Below are 14,158 nucleotides of genomic sequence, written 5' to 3'. Positions count from 1 at the left end.
GCTGGATACTGCCGTGGCTGATTATCGAAGCAAAGCTTCTGGTGTTCGTGAATGGGTTTGTAGCATAGACCGTATTTTTGTAAAAAAAAAAAGTATTGTCGTATAAATATTTAAATTACCGTATGGTAGTATAAAAGTTAATATTGAATCATATTTGTCAATTCCAGAAAAAACCACAAATTACGATTACATTCCATAAATCCAAAATTACTTATTATGGATTATATTTTAGGTGGTAAATTAGTAAATTACAGCTTATAAAACACCAAATCTTCCCTTTAAAAAAAACACCCAAAAAAAAAAGCTCTTCCTTCTTAATCATAATGGACATTCCATAACACATTTTGAAGCATAATGGATTGGTATATATATATATATGATGATGATTCTACGGTAGGGGCTTCAAAAAGAGCCCTATCGGTGGGGCTCTTTTGAATTTATGATCCGTAAACGGTTTTTGACATAATTTTTTTTATAACCATGTATATTGTAGTTATTTAGAGATTTTTACAAATTTTTAAAAAATTATGAATAATCTACACTGCCGAAAACTAAATTCAAATATACTGTAAATTATTTAAAATTTTCTTAAAATTACATAATGTTCTAAATAATTATAATATATACAATCATAAAACAAATCACATCGAAAATAGTTCACGGATAGAGAAAATAAATAGCCTCACCCGTATCTTTTTTTGAAGCCGCAACATTAGAAATTTCCAATACTTTTATTACCATTAATATTAATAAGGGAATTTTTCAAAAATATGGCTTTTATACCATCAATGTGCAAAAATATGAGAATTATACTTTTCTTAATTTGTATGGGAAATTTATTAAAGAAAAAATTAAAGTATGGGAAACACAATTAGTAGCTAACTAAAATATGAAAATGTCACATTTTTGTATCATAGTTATGTTTTCTTTAATTTTGAAGGTAATTTTTTTTCATCATTTTTTTATTTATTATCTTTTTTTTCCTTACTTGTTTTTTCTTCCACTTTTTCCTTTTTCTTTTTTTTTTCTTTCTATTTTTTCTTTCTTTTTTTTTTTTCATTTTTATTCATTTATCTATTTTTTTCTTTCATTTGTATTGTTTTGTTTTTTTTTTCATATTTTTTCTTCATTTTTGTATTTCTTATTTTCTCCTTCTATTTTTTTTTCGTCTTTTTTCACACATATGAGCTTTTTTTTCATTTTTTTTCTTCTTCCATTTTTTTTTCATTTTTTTCTACCAATTTTTTCATTCATATATTTTTTTATTTTCATTTTTTCATTATTTTTCTTCTTCTTCTTCTTCTTTTCATTCTTATTTATTCATCTATTTTTTTTCATTCATCATTTCTTTTGTTTTTTTTTTTCCTTTTTGTACTTATTATTTTCTCATTCTATTTTTTTTTTTTTCATTTTTTTCACACATATATTTTAACATTACATAATTATTCTAATATTTTTTATTATTGTAATTTTTTTTATAGTTCTTTCCACTATATGTAAAAAAAAATCAAATCAATTTTTTCAGCATTTTCTTTTTACTGTAACACTTATAGGAATACCAACATTTGGAAATAAAACTAATAAAAATATGAAAACGTGAATGGGTAACTGGTTACCTTCACATTCTTTGTGGGTATATTTCTAAGGGTAACTGGTTACTTTTACGTTCTGGTGTGTGTATATTTATGGTTTCTTCATGGTAACTAGTTACTTATGTTACTAAAATCATAGTTACTTCTTCTTCCTTTTTTAATGAAGTGTTCTTCTATTTTTTTCCTTCAAATTTGATGTTTCTTTTCATATTTAATATTAGTAACTAGTTACCCCTCTTATGGCAGAAAGTTACTCATCTCAGGATAACTGGTTACCCCTCCTGGTGCATGTTATTTAACCTAGCTCTATGATTTTTTTTTTTAAGATCAATCAAGTAACTGGTTACCCTACCCAGGATTTGAAAAAAAAATATACAATCTTAAAAAAAACATGTTTATAATAAATAAATAATAATTTTAAAAACAATTCATATTACAAAAAAAAAAAATTTGCAAAACAACCAAAGAAAAATTTAATATAAAATTAGTAATATATAAACAATATAAAAAACAAATAACCTAAGAAAATAATAATCAAATTATAAATATACTCTTCCAAATTTGATTAAACCAACTTTTATACAAAAATATGGGAAAATAAACTCATAAAAAATGAAAATTCTTAAAAAAAAAAAAAAAAAACCATAGATTAACTTTTTTTTTTTTGAAAAAAAAATCACATATTTTTAAGGGGATTCGTCTTTTTAATTATAATACAATAATTCAATCTTTAGACATATTGCAATATATAAATATATATTATATTAAAAATAAAAAGACAGCCACCGTTATTGCACCATCTCCACCGTTCCACCCCGACGAAGCTTCTCTCCCCTATCTTCCCACCCAAAACCTTTCCAAATTCCCCTTTCCCAAAGTCAAAAACCCTAACCTCCATAGATTCTAATCTTCATCCAATTTCAAATCCCCATTCACCCATTTTGTCAAAATTTCAGAAAATCCGTAGATTGAAAATATTTTTCTACCCCCAATTCTCTCATTCAATCTGACCCAGTTGATTATAAAGGATAATAAGAAACCCCAGATTCTGAATTTGGTCCTTGGGTTGTTGATGGACACAATTAAGCGGTGTAGAGGATACCCAAAGCCCTCGCCGGATCTCTCACCGCTCACCACATCGACGTCTCTCACTGAGACCGTAAATGGGTCTCACGATTTTAAGATCAGCGGCTACTCATTGGCGAAGGGTATGGGTATCGGAAAGTACATAGCTTCCGATACTTTCATGGTCGGTGGGTACGCCTGGGCTATTTATTTTTACCCAGACGGTAAGAGCCTCGAAGATAACGCCACGTATGTTTCGCTTTTCATCGCGCTGGCTAGCGAGGGCGCTGATGTACGGGCTTTGTTTGAGTTGACGTTGTTGGATCAGAGCGATAGAGGAAGACACAAAGTGCATAGCCATTTTGAGAGAGCGCTTGAGAGTGGTCCCTATACGCTTAAATACCGTGGAAGCATGTGGTATGTACCATTTGAATTTTTATAATTTGGAAGTAATTTTCATTGATTTTATAGTAGATATGACATTTGAATGATGCAATTAGCTTAGAATATTAGCTTTGTAATGTTCTTGTTAAATTTTCTTGTGAGTGAACCTTGGAATTGGACTTTGAATTTTTATCTGCTATAATTTTAAAGCATCTGGATTCAATTGAGGTTGTGCTTTCTCGTTTGGGCTTCCAAAATTGCAACATTTATATGTTTTGGATGTTAATATCTAATGAACTTATACCACGACATGTTTGTGTTCTGTCAAAGCCTTAGATTTCTCTTTTTAGCATTTTTTCCCTATTTCATTGGGGACTTCAATGTTCGTACAGTTCAAATTGTACGTAGCTATTTTCCAGTGTTTATTGTTTCAGTTGTTGATTTTATTTCTTACGTTTTTCCTTTGGATGTTGTAGGGGTTATAAACGCTTTTTCAAAAGAAGTCTTTTAGAGACATCAGACTACCTTAAGGACGACTGTCTTTCCATAAAATGCTGTGTTGGCGTTGTCAAGTCATACACAGAAGGACCGAAGGTATACTCTATAGCAGTGCCGCCTCCAGATATCAGTAAACATTTTGGAAATATTTTACAAAGTGAAAGGGGAAGTGATGTGAGTTTTGAAGTTGACGGGGAAGTATTTGCTGCTCACAAGTTAGTGCTAGCAGCACGCTCTCCGGTGTTCAGAGCACAACTTTTTGGTCCTTTGAAGGATAAGAACACCCATCACATAAAAGTAGAAGACATAGAGGCGCCAGTATTTAAGGTTTAATCATCTCTCTGTCCCTCTCTCTCTTATGGATGTACTATATGTTATTTATACCATTCTTCTCTGTGGTTTTCTTTCCTCGTTTATAATTTATTTTAGTGTGACTCGGAATGGAACATTGTAATAGTAGGAGCATCGTATTTGTTATGCTATCAATAAACTTTGGACGAAGATTTTTTTCTCCATATTATTAGATGATCCTTAGCCACATATTTAAACTGGAATGGGAAGAAAGAGGATGTTGATTTTGTTGGCATGTCAAATTGGGGAGATGCATCATACTCTACAATGCCTTGTCACTTTGCTGTTTGTTTAAATTTGTGTGATCCCCACCTGTTTCTAAGTTTGGTGTGTGTTCCCTTTAATCACAATTCTGCCCCCCCCCCAAAAAAAAATATATAATAATAATAATAATAATAATAATAATAATAAAAGAAAAAGATTGCTAAGTTACATTTTTATAAGCTCTGTGAACGAGTAAGATGGCTCTGATTTAACTTTTGTTTTGTCTTGGGATTCTACGTGCAGGCATTGCTCCATTTCATATATTGGGATGCACTTCCTGACATGGAAGAGCTTGTGGGTCTGAACACAAAATGGGCCTCTACAATGATGGCCCAGCATCTCCTTGCAGCGGCAGATCGGTATGCCCTTGAGAGGCTTAGATTGCTATGTGAGGCTAAACTTTGTGAGGATATCTCTATAAACACTGTTGCAACTACATTAGCATTGGCAGAGCAACACCACTGTTTTCAGTTGAAAGATGTGTGTCTTAAATTCGTTGCATTGCCTGAAAACTTAAAAGGTAGAGTTCCTAGACCATTATGCTTTTAAATGTTGCAATGCTTTGTAAATGACATGAATGACTTGTGTATATTAGAAAGGGATCTGTTATACTTAGGTACTATCTGCAATTTAAATGATTCTTATTCATCTAAACATTAGAGCAACTCCAACCACACTAGCCATTTGATAAAATTAGTCATTTTAGCAAATGATATGACACTTTTTTAGCTTTTTCCTACTCCAACCATAATCCTACTTCAACCATAACCCCATCATCCTAGCTATTATAACAATTTGCTCTTGGACTAGCCAAATATAGCCAGTGTGAAAGGCTAGCCAAATTAATGGCATATTATTTTAATAATAAAAATTAGTAAGGAAGGACATAAAAGCAATGTTGGCAGCAGATATATTCAATATAAATACAAGATAATAAAATAATTAATTATGTCAATTATTAAAATAATCTCTCTCTATAATAGAGAGCATGGCTGGAAGAAGTTCAAAAAAAATGACTAGCTATAGTAGCTTTATAACTATTTTGACTAAAATTTAATTATTAATTGGTGTGTGGTTGGAGATGCTCTTAGAAAGAAAGTTAGATTTGAAGCTATATATGGTGAGATATTTAAATAAGGAAACTTCTTCCCCATAATGGACCATAACTCTGTTGATTTGCAAGTATTTTATGTGTGACTTCCTTAGTTCTTGATATGCACACAAACATGGTTGAAAACAGAATTATCTTAGAATGCTAGGTGAATTATTATTTTTTCTATTGCCTTTCAACTTTCTTTCTCATTCTTTGGGTTTCTGCTTACCCTTTTTTTAGAGGTGAACAAATAGACGCCAAATGACATTTTTTTTGTTACTTTCAGCTGTAATGGAAACGGATGGATTTGAATACTTGAAGGAGAGTTGCCCTTCTGTTCTTACTGAGTTACTACAATATGTTGCGAGGATTGGGGAGCATTCTGTCATTACTTGTGGATATGGCAAGTTAACTTTGTTTGATGGCAGTGATGTTAACAGAAGGAGAGTGAAGCCGAGGTTGTATTGATACCAAGTAAGATTGTCATCGGCCGCAACATTAAAAAGAGCTTGTTAGGATCTACACATTTTTCATTCTACTAACAGCTAATTCATTTGAAAAGAAAGGTGGCTCGAATGAGTTTTCTTGTAACGTTTTTGCTTCCAATTGTGAAATATTGTTTTGTCGTCTTTGTTGTATCAAGTGAAGAACATATTGTCCCAGTAAATTTGTGTGCAGTTTTGTGTTGCTTAGCCTAATCATTCATTATAGCTGATGACTTTCTGTCTCTTGGCTTTGCCCCAAACCTTTTTTGCAAGTTATATCATATAGGAAAAGTAGATCATGAATTTAATGGCCAGTGTAGCTTTAATAATCCCTATTAGGAATATTATATGTATTCTTACATATATGATACATTTATGAGCTGCTTTCATTCTGTCAAATATAGTAACATGTATTATCAATGTCATTGGACGAATATTTTCATAGTAATGTACTTGAAAACATCACTAGTGGTCATATTTCATTACAGCAAAGTGCTAGCCTGATCATATTGCTTGTACATCAAAGATAATTATTGACTTTCAAATCAAAATATAGCATAATCAAGTCCTTTAACTTTTGAGTGGAAGACGACATTTGTAAACGGTACAACCATTTGTAAAAATAACATGAGTTAGTTTGCAAAGAATGTGAAAAAGAAGCAGAGAACTAGGCTAGTTGGGGAGTTTAGCCTTTCCTCACATTGCCCTTTGTATTGAACTTTGTCTCTGATCCAAAAAATAGAGCAAACCGGGCCATGAAGATAGATGATCCGTTTAATCTTTCCTACACTTGAAATTAGCAAATACATAATATATCAGATTGTAGATTAAAACTTTCACCATGAGGATTCACAGCCTGGAAACTTTTCATCTGGGCAATATGGTACGGATGAACATCATAGTTTTGTTTAGACCAGTTAAGAGCTTCAACCCTTGTACATTGGTTATGTGATGTGGAAATCTAAAGGAATAAGTCAGTACCATTGACTTCCAGATCCACCTTGGGCAGCTGCAACCTTTCTTGCCATGACATATTGTGGCTTTGTTCGCATTCCATTTGAACCTTCAACTCCTTCATCTTCTCCCCTCTCATTTTTACAGACTGGGGGATTTCTTCGAGGATACGAAACCCCTGTTGCAGGGTTTTGAGTTGGAACAGATGGATTTCTGACTGTCCTCCGTTGTTCTAGAGCCTCTGTACCTGCGGCTGCCCCACAGTTGTTGTATCGTAACACTGAACCCACAACTTTGCCAGGCCTTGCAGCTCCTCCTGCACCAAAAATGAGGTATACAATGAGGAACAAGAATGACAAAAGAATTTAACACTGTTTGGTAGAGAGAAGGAAAAATGTAGAGAGAAAATATAAAGGAAAAAAAAGAATATGTTTTTCTTCAATGTTGTTTGGTAAACAAGAAGGAAAGAAAATTTTGTTATGAAGATTACTATTTTATATATATAATTTTAATTTTGATAATTATTAGTAAGGGTGATTTGGTAATTTAATAAGATACTTTTTGTCTCTTCTATTTTCTCTCCACTTTTGGAAAGATAGATTTTGGTGGATCCCACCACCATTTTTTCCCTTTACTTTTCTTTTCCACCCATTTTTCTCTCCTACCAAACACGCTCATTTTAACCTTCTCTCCACTTTTATGTCTTAAATTTTCTTTCCTCTCACTTTTCCACCATACCAAACATAGGGTAAAGGATTGCGCAGACACAACAGTGCTTGTCAATGGGGAAAAATTGAAAGAAAATGTCGTTGCAAGATCACATGGCAAAAAAAAAGTACCAACATAATTGAAATCTGATAGGTTGATGGAAATCAGAGAAAAACTATCAACCTTGGATGGTTTGAGAAACTTGAATTGGAAGCCTAGTGCCAGGAATTCCACAACTCCTGTCCACTTGTGGCTTCTCAACTTCTTTAATACTACACTTTGCGAGGTCATCTGTGACTCCTGCTGAATTCTGCACTGAATTATCTGAATATAATACGCATGCCCTACATGCAAATTTTGGCATGTCAATGTCAAAGATGGATCAAAAGCAGCATAAAGAAGCATCACAAACGAAGACAATTGCAATCACATATATCAAACCTTGGTAGAGATGCATGTTGTCTCTCAAGTGGAGCAACCGTTCCACCCTTCCCATAGTGCTCCTCAAGAAAAGCAAATTGCTTTTTAAAATGGTCAACAGCACTGCCAACAAAAAATAAAAATTGCAAGTAATAATCAAATTTCATGTGATTAATAATGAAACTTTTAGTAAATATTCTATTGGTGCACAGAATTTTGTGTTGAAAAAAAGAAGAATTTTAGTCCAAAAACTTCTTTTTCGTATATGTGTGTGTGTTTGGGGGGTACCCCCTATTGATCACTGAGTTTGAGCAGGACACATAGGAAGCTATACTAGGAAAAAAGGGGGAAGGTGTATAATATTGGGCTGAAAGTTGGACAAGATTTTCCCAAATCAAGGGATATACATCAACATAAGAATTTGTGTTTGCAACAGCAATGAATGGGATAGCATGTGGTGCAAGAAACTAACGATGTCAAATGCACAATAAAAAATTAACAATACCTTGGATACATGAAGCTTGTTGGCTCTGATCCTTCCAAGTACTCCTTTAACATCTTCGGGTGGTACTCAAGAATCTCACGGTAAATAAGCTCTCGCACATCTTCTTTAGTAATCCTTCGCCTCTCAAATTCAAATTCCATCTTTGTTACTGGTTGCGCTGAGGGCTCCCGTTCCACCTTAGCCAAGCCCTTAAAATAGGGATCGGCAAGGGCCTAAAAGAAGAAAACTTCATGTCATAAGACAACATTCAAGACTGAAAGTGAAATGGATTCACTCCGCACATACATACCTCCTCAGCAGAAGGCCGATCCTTCGATTCAAATGCCAACATTCTTTCTAACAAACGAAGAGCGAGTGGGTCTGCATTTGGGAATTTATGGGAGAAAGGAATTTGCTTCTTCTTCCGCATACTGCTTAAATAACGCCGGGCTTTCTCATTTCTTACCTATTATAATAAATTTAATTAAATCTTTACTGCAGGCAGAAACAACTCCATAATCAATGACAAACAATAAAGTTGAACATCAATGAATAAGTCACAAACCCTGGCAATCGCTTCAGCAGAAGGTGTTCCCAGCATATCCGTCATCAGATCCAATTGATGGACAACATTCTTGCCAGGAAAAAGAGGTTTTCCAGTCAAAAGCTCTGCAAAGATGCACCCAATGCTCCATATATCTATTGCTGGTGTATACTGAAAATGGAGCACAGATTATAATGAGTAATAAAGTATTAAATTTCACTTGTCTTACCCAACGTGAATGACCAAAAGACTAGTAGAAAAACATAAAACGAAGTCACTGCGTTTACAAGAAAAAGCATTTCAGATGAGCTCAAGCTAATATAGGCTGAATCTGTGCAATTAAGACAAGTCATATAATAGAGATGCCGATTTCTTGGATTGTTAAAGCTTTTTTTTAAAAAAAAAAAAAGAGAGAGAAGCTTAACACTGTTTGGTAAAAAATAATAAAAAACAACTTATTAAAAAATTTACTCAGCTAAGGCTGGCATCTATAATTATATTATATATTTATTTCATAATAGCATAAATTATTTAAAACAAAAATATTTGAAATAAAAAAGAAATTCAATATCAATACACAAAATCATTATTTTTTTGCCAAAATACACAAAATTAATTAATATTTAAAAGTTAAAAACAATTATTTTATTATATATTTTTGTAATTATATATATTACATGTTTTAAAATGTAATTTATTATATATTACAAGTTTTATATTTACATTTTACGTAGTAATTTGATTATATAATTTACCAAACACTACACTTTTTAATTATAATTTACCAAACACTTTCATTCTTTAGCAAATTTTTCCACAACATAGCTAAAGCTACATAAACTAGAACTCTACCAAACTGATCCCTACTCTTTTCCTTAGAATGAAGCCTAAATGTTGTCATAAAAAGGCCTAAATATAAATAAAAAATAAGCAACCATAACCCAACTACGAAATTCACTGTTATGACTTTTAAGATAAAAATTTAATGTTAATCCCCAAATAATCACAAGAACTAGTATGAATGACCATTGTTGTGGATGTCAAATTTCATTCAAAATCTAAAATTACTTCCAAGAAAGTGAAAAGTAAAAGTTTCTGAACCTTTGAGAAAAATGATCCACACAACTCAGGAGCCCTGTACCATCTTGTTGCTACGTAGTCCTGGGAATATAAAAATTAGAATAACAATTTAAAGAATATAATCTAATCTATTTTTGTTTTTGTTTTTTAAAATATGGTCCTCTAAAAACTAAAGCTAACTGGTTGATCGAGCTAGAACTCACTGTCCAAAATATAGCTGTGGGGGTATCATTAAAAGCTACTCTTGCAAGACCAAAGTCACAGATCTTGAGTTTGCAGTCGGCGTTTGCCAAAATATTCTTTGGTTTTAGATCTCTGTGAAAGACATTTGCTACAAGACCATGAAAACAAGAAAACAAGAAATCAGAACTGGAATGCTGTTTTAAATAAATACACTGAAGAAATGGAAAATTGGGACGTACAAAAGAACCCAGCATAAGACTATCACCTGTGTGTATGTATTTGAGACCTCGAAGAAGCTGATAAAGAAAGAACTGATAATGTTCTGGTGTCAGATCATCATTAGCTTTGATGACTTGGTGTAAATCAGATTCCATGAGTTCAAACACAACATATATATCTTTGAATTCTCTTCTTGAAGGAGGCAATAGAATGTGCTTGATCTCCACAATGTCTGGATGGCGAAGAAGTCTAAGAAGTTTAATCTCGCGAAGGATTCGAGTTGCGTCAGATACATGTTCAAAGATATCATTAATCTTTTTAATTGCAACCTTCTCTCCAGTATGCGAATCATATGCAGAGCAAACAACTCCATAGCTTCCTTTACCAATTACTTCCTCTATTCTATATCTGCTCCCCTCGCCATATTCAGTGAAAAAGTCCACTTCTGCAGTTGACTGCATCATGTCATAGAAAATTACATCCAATTAACGAGACACCTTAAGTAAACTTGTCACACAATATAAACAATCGGGATAACCTAATAGGTTTTTAAGAAGGAGAAAGCAATAATTATGGCATACTCATTAAATATATTGACATATATACAGATTACACATAAAGAGAAATCCTAGTTTTAAACTGATAGAGAAACTATTCAAATTTGAAATCCAAATTTTAAAGTGATAAGGAAACTATTCAAACTTCTAACAATATAAATACAAACATAGAAATATAATATCACGAGAAGGAAGGAGAAAATCAACAGATTAAAAGACTCCCAAAGTCAACAAGGAAAAGAGTAGAAAAATGTTAATGATACGTAATAATCTATGATTTACAAAATCCTCATTAAAAAATAATCCAACTATACACAACACGGATTTAGTAGAAACCATTTGCCCAGTCAAACCATTTTAAATTATATCCCCATCCATAGAGAAGGTGACATTCAAAATCCAGATCAAATTCAAACTTGAAGCGTTTTCAACAAAACAAAGACCAAATTCTTATTACATGACAAGAGCACTACAGTGGGGTCTTTGGCAGAACGTGTTAGGAGATAGCCATATGGCAATCCATTACAAAAGGTTGAATACAAATGGACAAAACAGCATAGAAAAATGAAACGTAGATCTTCAAAATATGACTTAACGAGAGAAATTTGAATCGCAGTTACGATTCAATAATTTGATTTATTTAGACACCTACTTAATCCTGTTTCAATAACTAATAAAGAAAAAGAATAAGTAAATACACACATTTAACTTAGTAAAGTTACCTTTCTTTTATCATCAGGCTGCATCTTATCAATAGCTGCTCAAAGCATCAAAACGATCAACCAATAAGCGCATCCAACACTTGGATGGGATGACTCAAACCCGTATAGCAAAAAGTAACCCAACTTCACTGAAACTCAATGACCCAGAAATCCAAATCACCTCCAGAAGATATATTGATCAGAACTAATTTATAATCACAAGTCAATGAAGATGAAAAGTTATGGAAACCCCTATTCCAAAATGAGAAATGGAGATGTTTAGAGACCAAATTAAGGCTGACCCAATAGAGATTTGGGGACTAAAGTGATACCCTATACGCTGAAACAGGAAATGTTAGACTTAATTCGTAAGATAGAAGAAAACTGGGCGGAAGTCGCTAAAAAACACATTTAGCTGGAAACAGAGCATTTACAGATCACACTACCAAAGATTACGGGTTCTTCTAAGTAGTGCCGCTAAATTATTATTCTGTAAAAGAGGGGAAAAAAAATACCTTCGGAGGATCTAAGAAAGCGATAATCTCGATCAAAACATATATTACTTTTATATATGTTTATGAATAGATACTGTGGAAACTTGTGAGACACTCTGAGGTGAAAATGGGAATTCAATAGCTGAAATTTGAGATCGCAATGGAAAAAAAAAAAAACTATGGATTAAAAGCGCATTTGGACCTCAGAGAGTGAATCCAGGACTCCAAGTTGGATGCTTTTTAGAGGTTTGGAGCAGACAACATGGAGAAGAGAGAGAAAACAACAAGAGGAAGAATAAAATATTTATTAATTAAAACTGAAAAATAAATAATAAATCAATACAAGTTTGGGTTTTAATTACGAAATGACAATTTTGCCCCTAAAAAATTATTTCATAAAAAAAAGAGTAATGAACACATTAATGTGCAAAAGAGGTATTATGGTGCTCAACACTATACTAGTACAGATGTAGGTCTCAAGTTAATGTGTGATGATGAGTACCAATGGTACCTATAATAATGCTCTAAAAAAATTACATGATTCTAATCTATTTATATATTTAGTTTTTTTTTTAAAATAGGCATTTTTGTAAAGTTTTTTTTAAAGGGAAATTCTTGTAATAGTTTTTTTATAGGAAAAAGATTTTTTAATAATCATATTGTTATTATCATTATTGTTGTTGTTATTTAATAAAAAATAAGCATGAGTTGGATACAAATTATAAAGTTCATAAGCGTTGCTCCTTGGGTAGGGCTGACAATTCGTGTAAACATATCGTATTCGTATCGACACAATTATAACACGACACGATTAAGAGAAACACGAACATAACATGATTATTAAATGTGTGATGTATATCGGGTGTCGTATCAAATTTAATTATTAATGTTAATCACTTATACAGCTACTTCAGTATAGCGGTAAATAAGGGTCGAACTTACAACGAGTATGATTTTAAATATTATTCAAAATAAGAAATAAACAGAAATTAACTAGATGATTTAGTTTTTAAAGACTAAAACATAAAATAAAATGAAGAATAAAGAGTAACGATTCAAGAACTAAGGAAACTGCAATTTTAATGAAATAGTCAAGATTTAGTCTCCACCTTCAACAATCAATCTATCAACAAAGATAAATAATATTTCATTATTCACAATTAAACTATTAACCCCGCAGATAACACTTAAGCATTTAATTGTCTCGGTTTCCCTATTATAATTAATTAAAGCTAAGCATTCTTAATTAACCATTTTTACCAAGCAATAAACTCATTAAGCATGCGATCTATTTAACATAGGAAAAACATTACACTTTATGGAAACAGGTTAATTTAGGCAACAAATTCATAAGAATGCAATTCATTTAACCTAGGTTCTATTTTTCATCACAATTGTTTACCGAGTTTTTCGGAAATTAGAATTATGAAAGATAAGATAGCGAAAAGAAAAGATTTAAAGATAATCACACAAAGGTTTTTTACGTGGTTAGGGCGTTAAAGAGTCTTAGTCCACGAGTCTATTGTACTAGGGCTTAGATAGCTTTTACAATGGGGCTTTCTGCAAGTTGAGCAGAGTAATTGCTTACAAGATAAAATTTTGCGATCCTCTTCACAATACACAACTGGTCCTATTTGTAGGCAGGTTGGTGTACTAGGCTTGGGCCGAACTAATCCGGGCCCAATATGGATATAATCATAATTTGCTTACTAACGGAGGCTTAATACAAGGGATTCTATCGAATAAAATACATTAATCAGGGCCCGTTGGGCCAGCTTGAGCCTATCCTAGCTTTTCGGCTGACAATAGTATGTTGCTTTAGACTGGTCCGCATGGGCTGCCAAGGGGATCATGGGGGCAGGATCTGTCAGAGTAGTGATGCTACTGTTCTGAATGACGGCGTACATTTCGTATGTAACCTCTTCTGCAGGTTAGTTGAGGAAACAAAACTCCGTGTTTCTCGGGGTGATGTCAATGTCGGGGACAGTCTATCCTGCCTAACCCGGACGCCAGGGCCGAGTTCATTTACCAACATCCTGGTCCATTTACCAGGACCCGGGTTCGTTTACCAGAACTCAGGTT

At 32.8% G+C, this 14,158-nt stretch overlaps 2 protein-coding genes across 4 annotated transcripts; one reads left to right on the top strand and one right to left on the bottom strand.

Annotated features, from left to right (window-relative positions):
• The first annotated feature begins 2,368 nt into the window (after nucleotides 1-2,368).
• LOC133819289 (BTB/POZ and MATH domain-containing protein 2-like) lies at nucleotides 2,369-5,939 on the top strand. The gene is made up of 4 exons (XM_062252488.1): nucleotides 2,369-3,074; nucleotides 3,518-3,866; nucleotides 4,398-4,674; nucleotides 5,534-5,939. Exons 1-4 carry the CDS (start codon nucleotides 2,665-2,667, stop codon nucleotides 5,713-5,715), a joined length of 1,218 nt encoding a protein of 405 aa, XP_062108472.1. The 5' UTR covers nucleotides 2,369-2,664; the 3' UTR covers nucleotides 5,716-5,939.
• A 294-nt stretch (nucleotides 5,940-6,233) lies between these two features.
• Nucleotides 6,234-12,355, bottom strand: LOC133819288 (mitogen-activated protein kinase 15). 3 transcript variants are annotated; one of them, XM_062252485.1, is made up of 11 exons: nucleotides 12,098-12,355; nucleotides 11,604-11,922; nucleotides 10,371-10,779; nucleotides 10,126-10,253; nucleotides 9,944-10,003; nucleotides 8,864-9,013; nucleotides 8,609-8,764; nucleotides 8,320-8,531; nucleotides 7,836-7,937; nucleotides 7,578-7,738; nucleotides 6,234-7,002 (listed from the first exon to the last, which is right to left on the bottom strand). In XM_062252485.1, the coding sequence occupies exons 2-11, from the start codon at nucleotides 11,625-11,627 to the stop codon at nucleotides 6,707-6,709; spliced, it is 1,698 nt and encodes a 565-aa protein (XP_062108469.1). In that variant the 5' UTR covers nucleotides 11,628-11,922; nucleotides 12,098-12,355; the 3' UTR covers nucleotides 6,234-6,706. The 3 variants fall into 3 exon arrangements, with proteins under 3 accessions (XP_062108469.1, XP_062108470.1, XP_062108471.1); XM_062252486.1 differs by having other exon boundaries at nucleotides 11,604-11,834; XM_062252487.1 differs by having other exon boundaries at nucleotides 11,604-11,731.
• Between the last annotated feature and the right edge of the window lie 1,803 nt (nucleotides 12,356-14,158).

The sequence above is a fragment of the Humulus lupulus genome, chromosome 2 (genome assembly GCF_963169125.1).
Source record: "Humulus lupulus chromosome 2, drHumLupu1.1, whole genome shotgun sequence".
Classification (NCBI taxonomy): domain Eukaryota; kingdom Viridiplantae; phylum Streptophyta; class Magnoliopsida; order Rosales; family Cannabaceae; genus Humulus; species Humulus lupulus.
The sequence above is the reverse complement of the archived record's forward strand: the minus strand, read 5'-3'. Positions and strand labels throughout refer to the sequence as shown.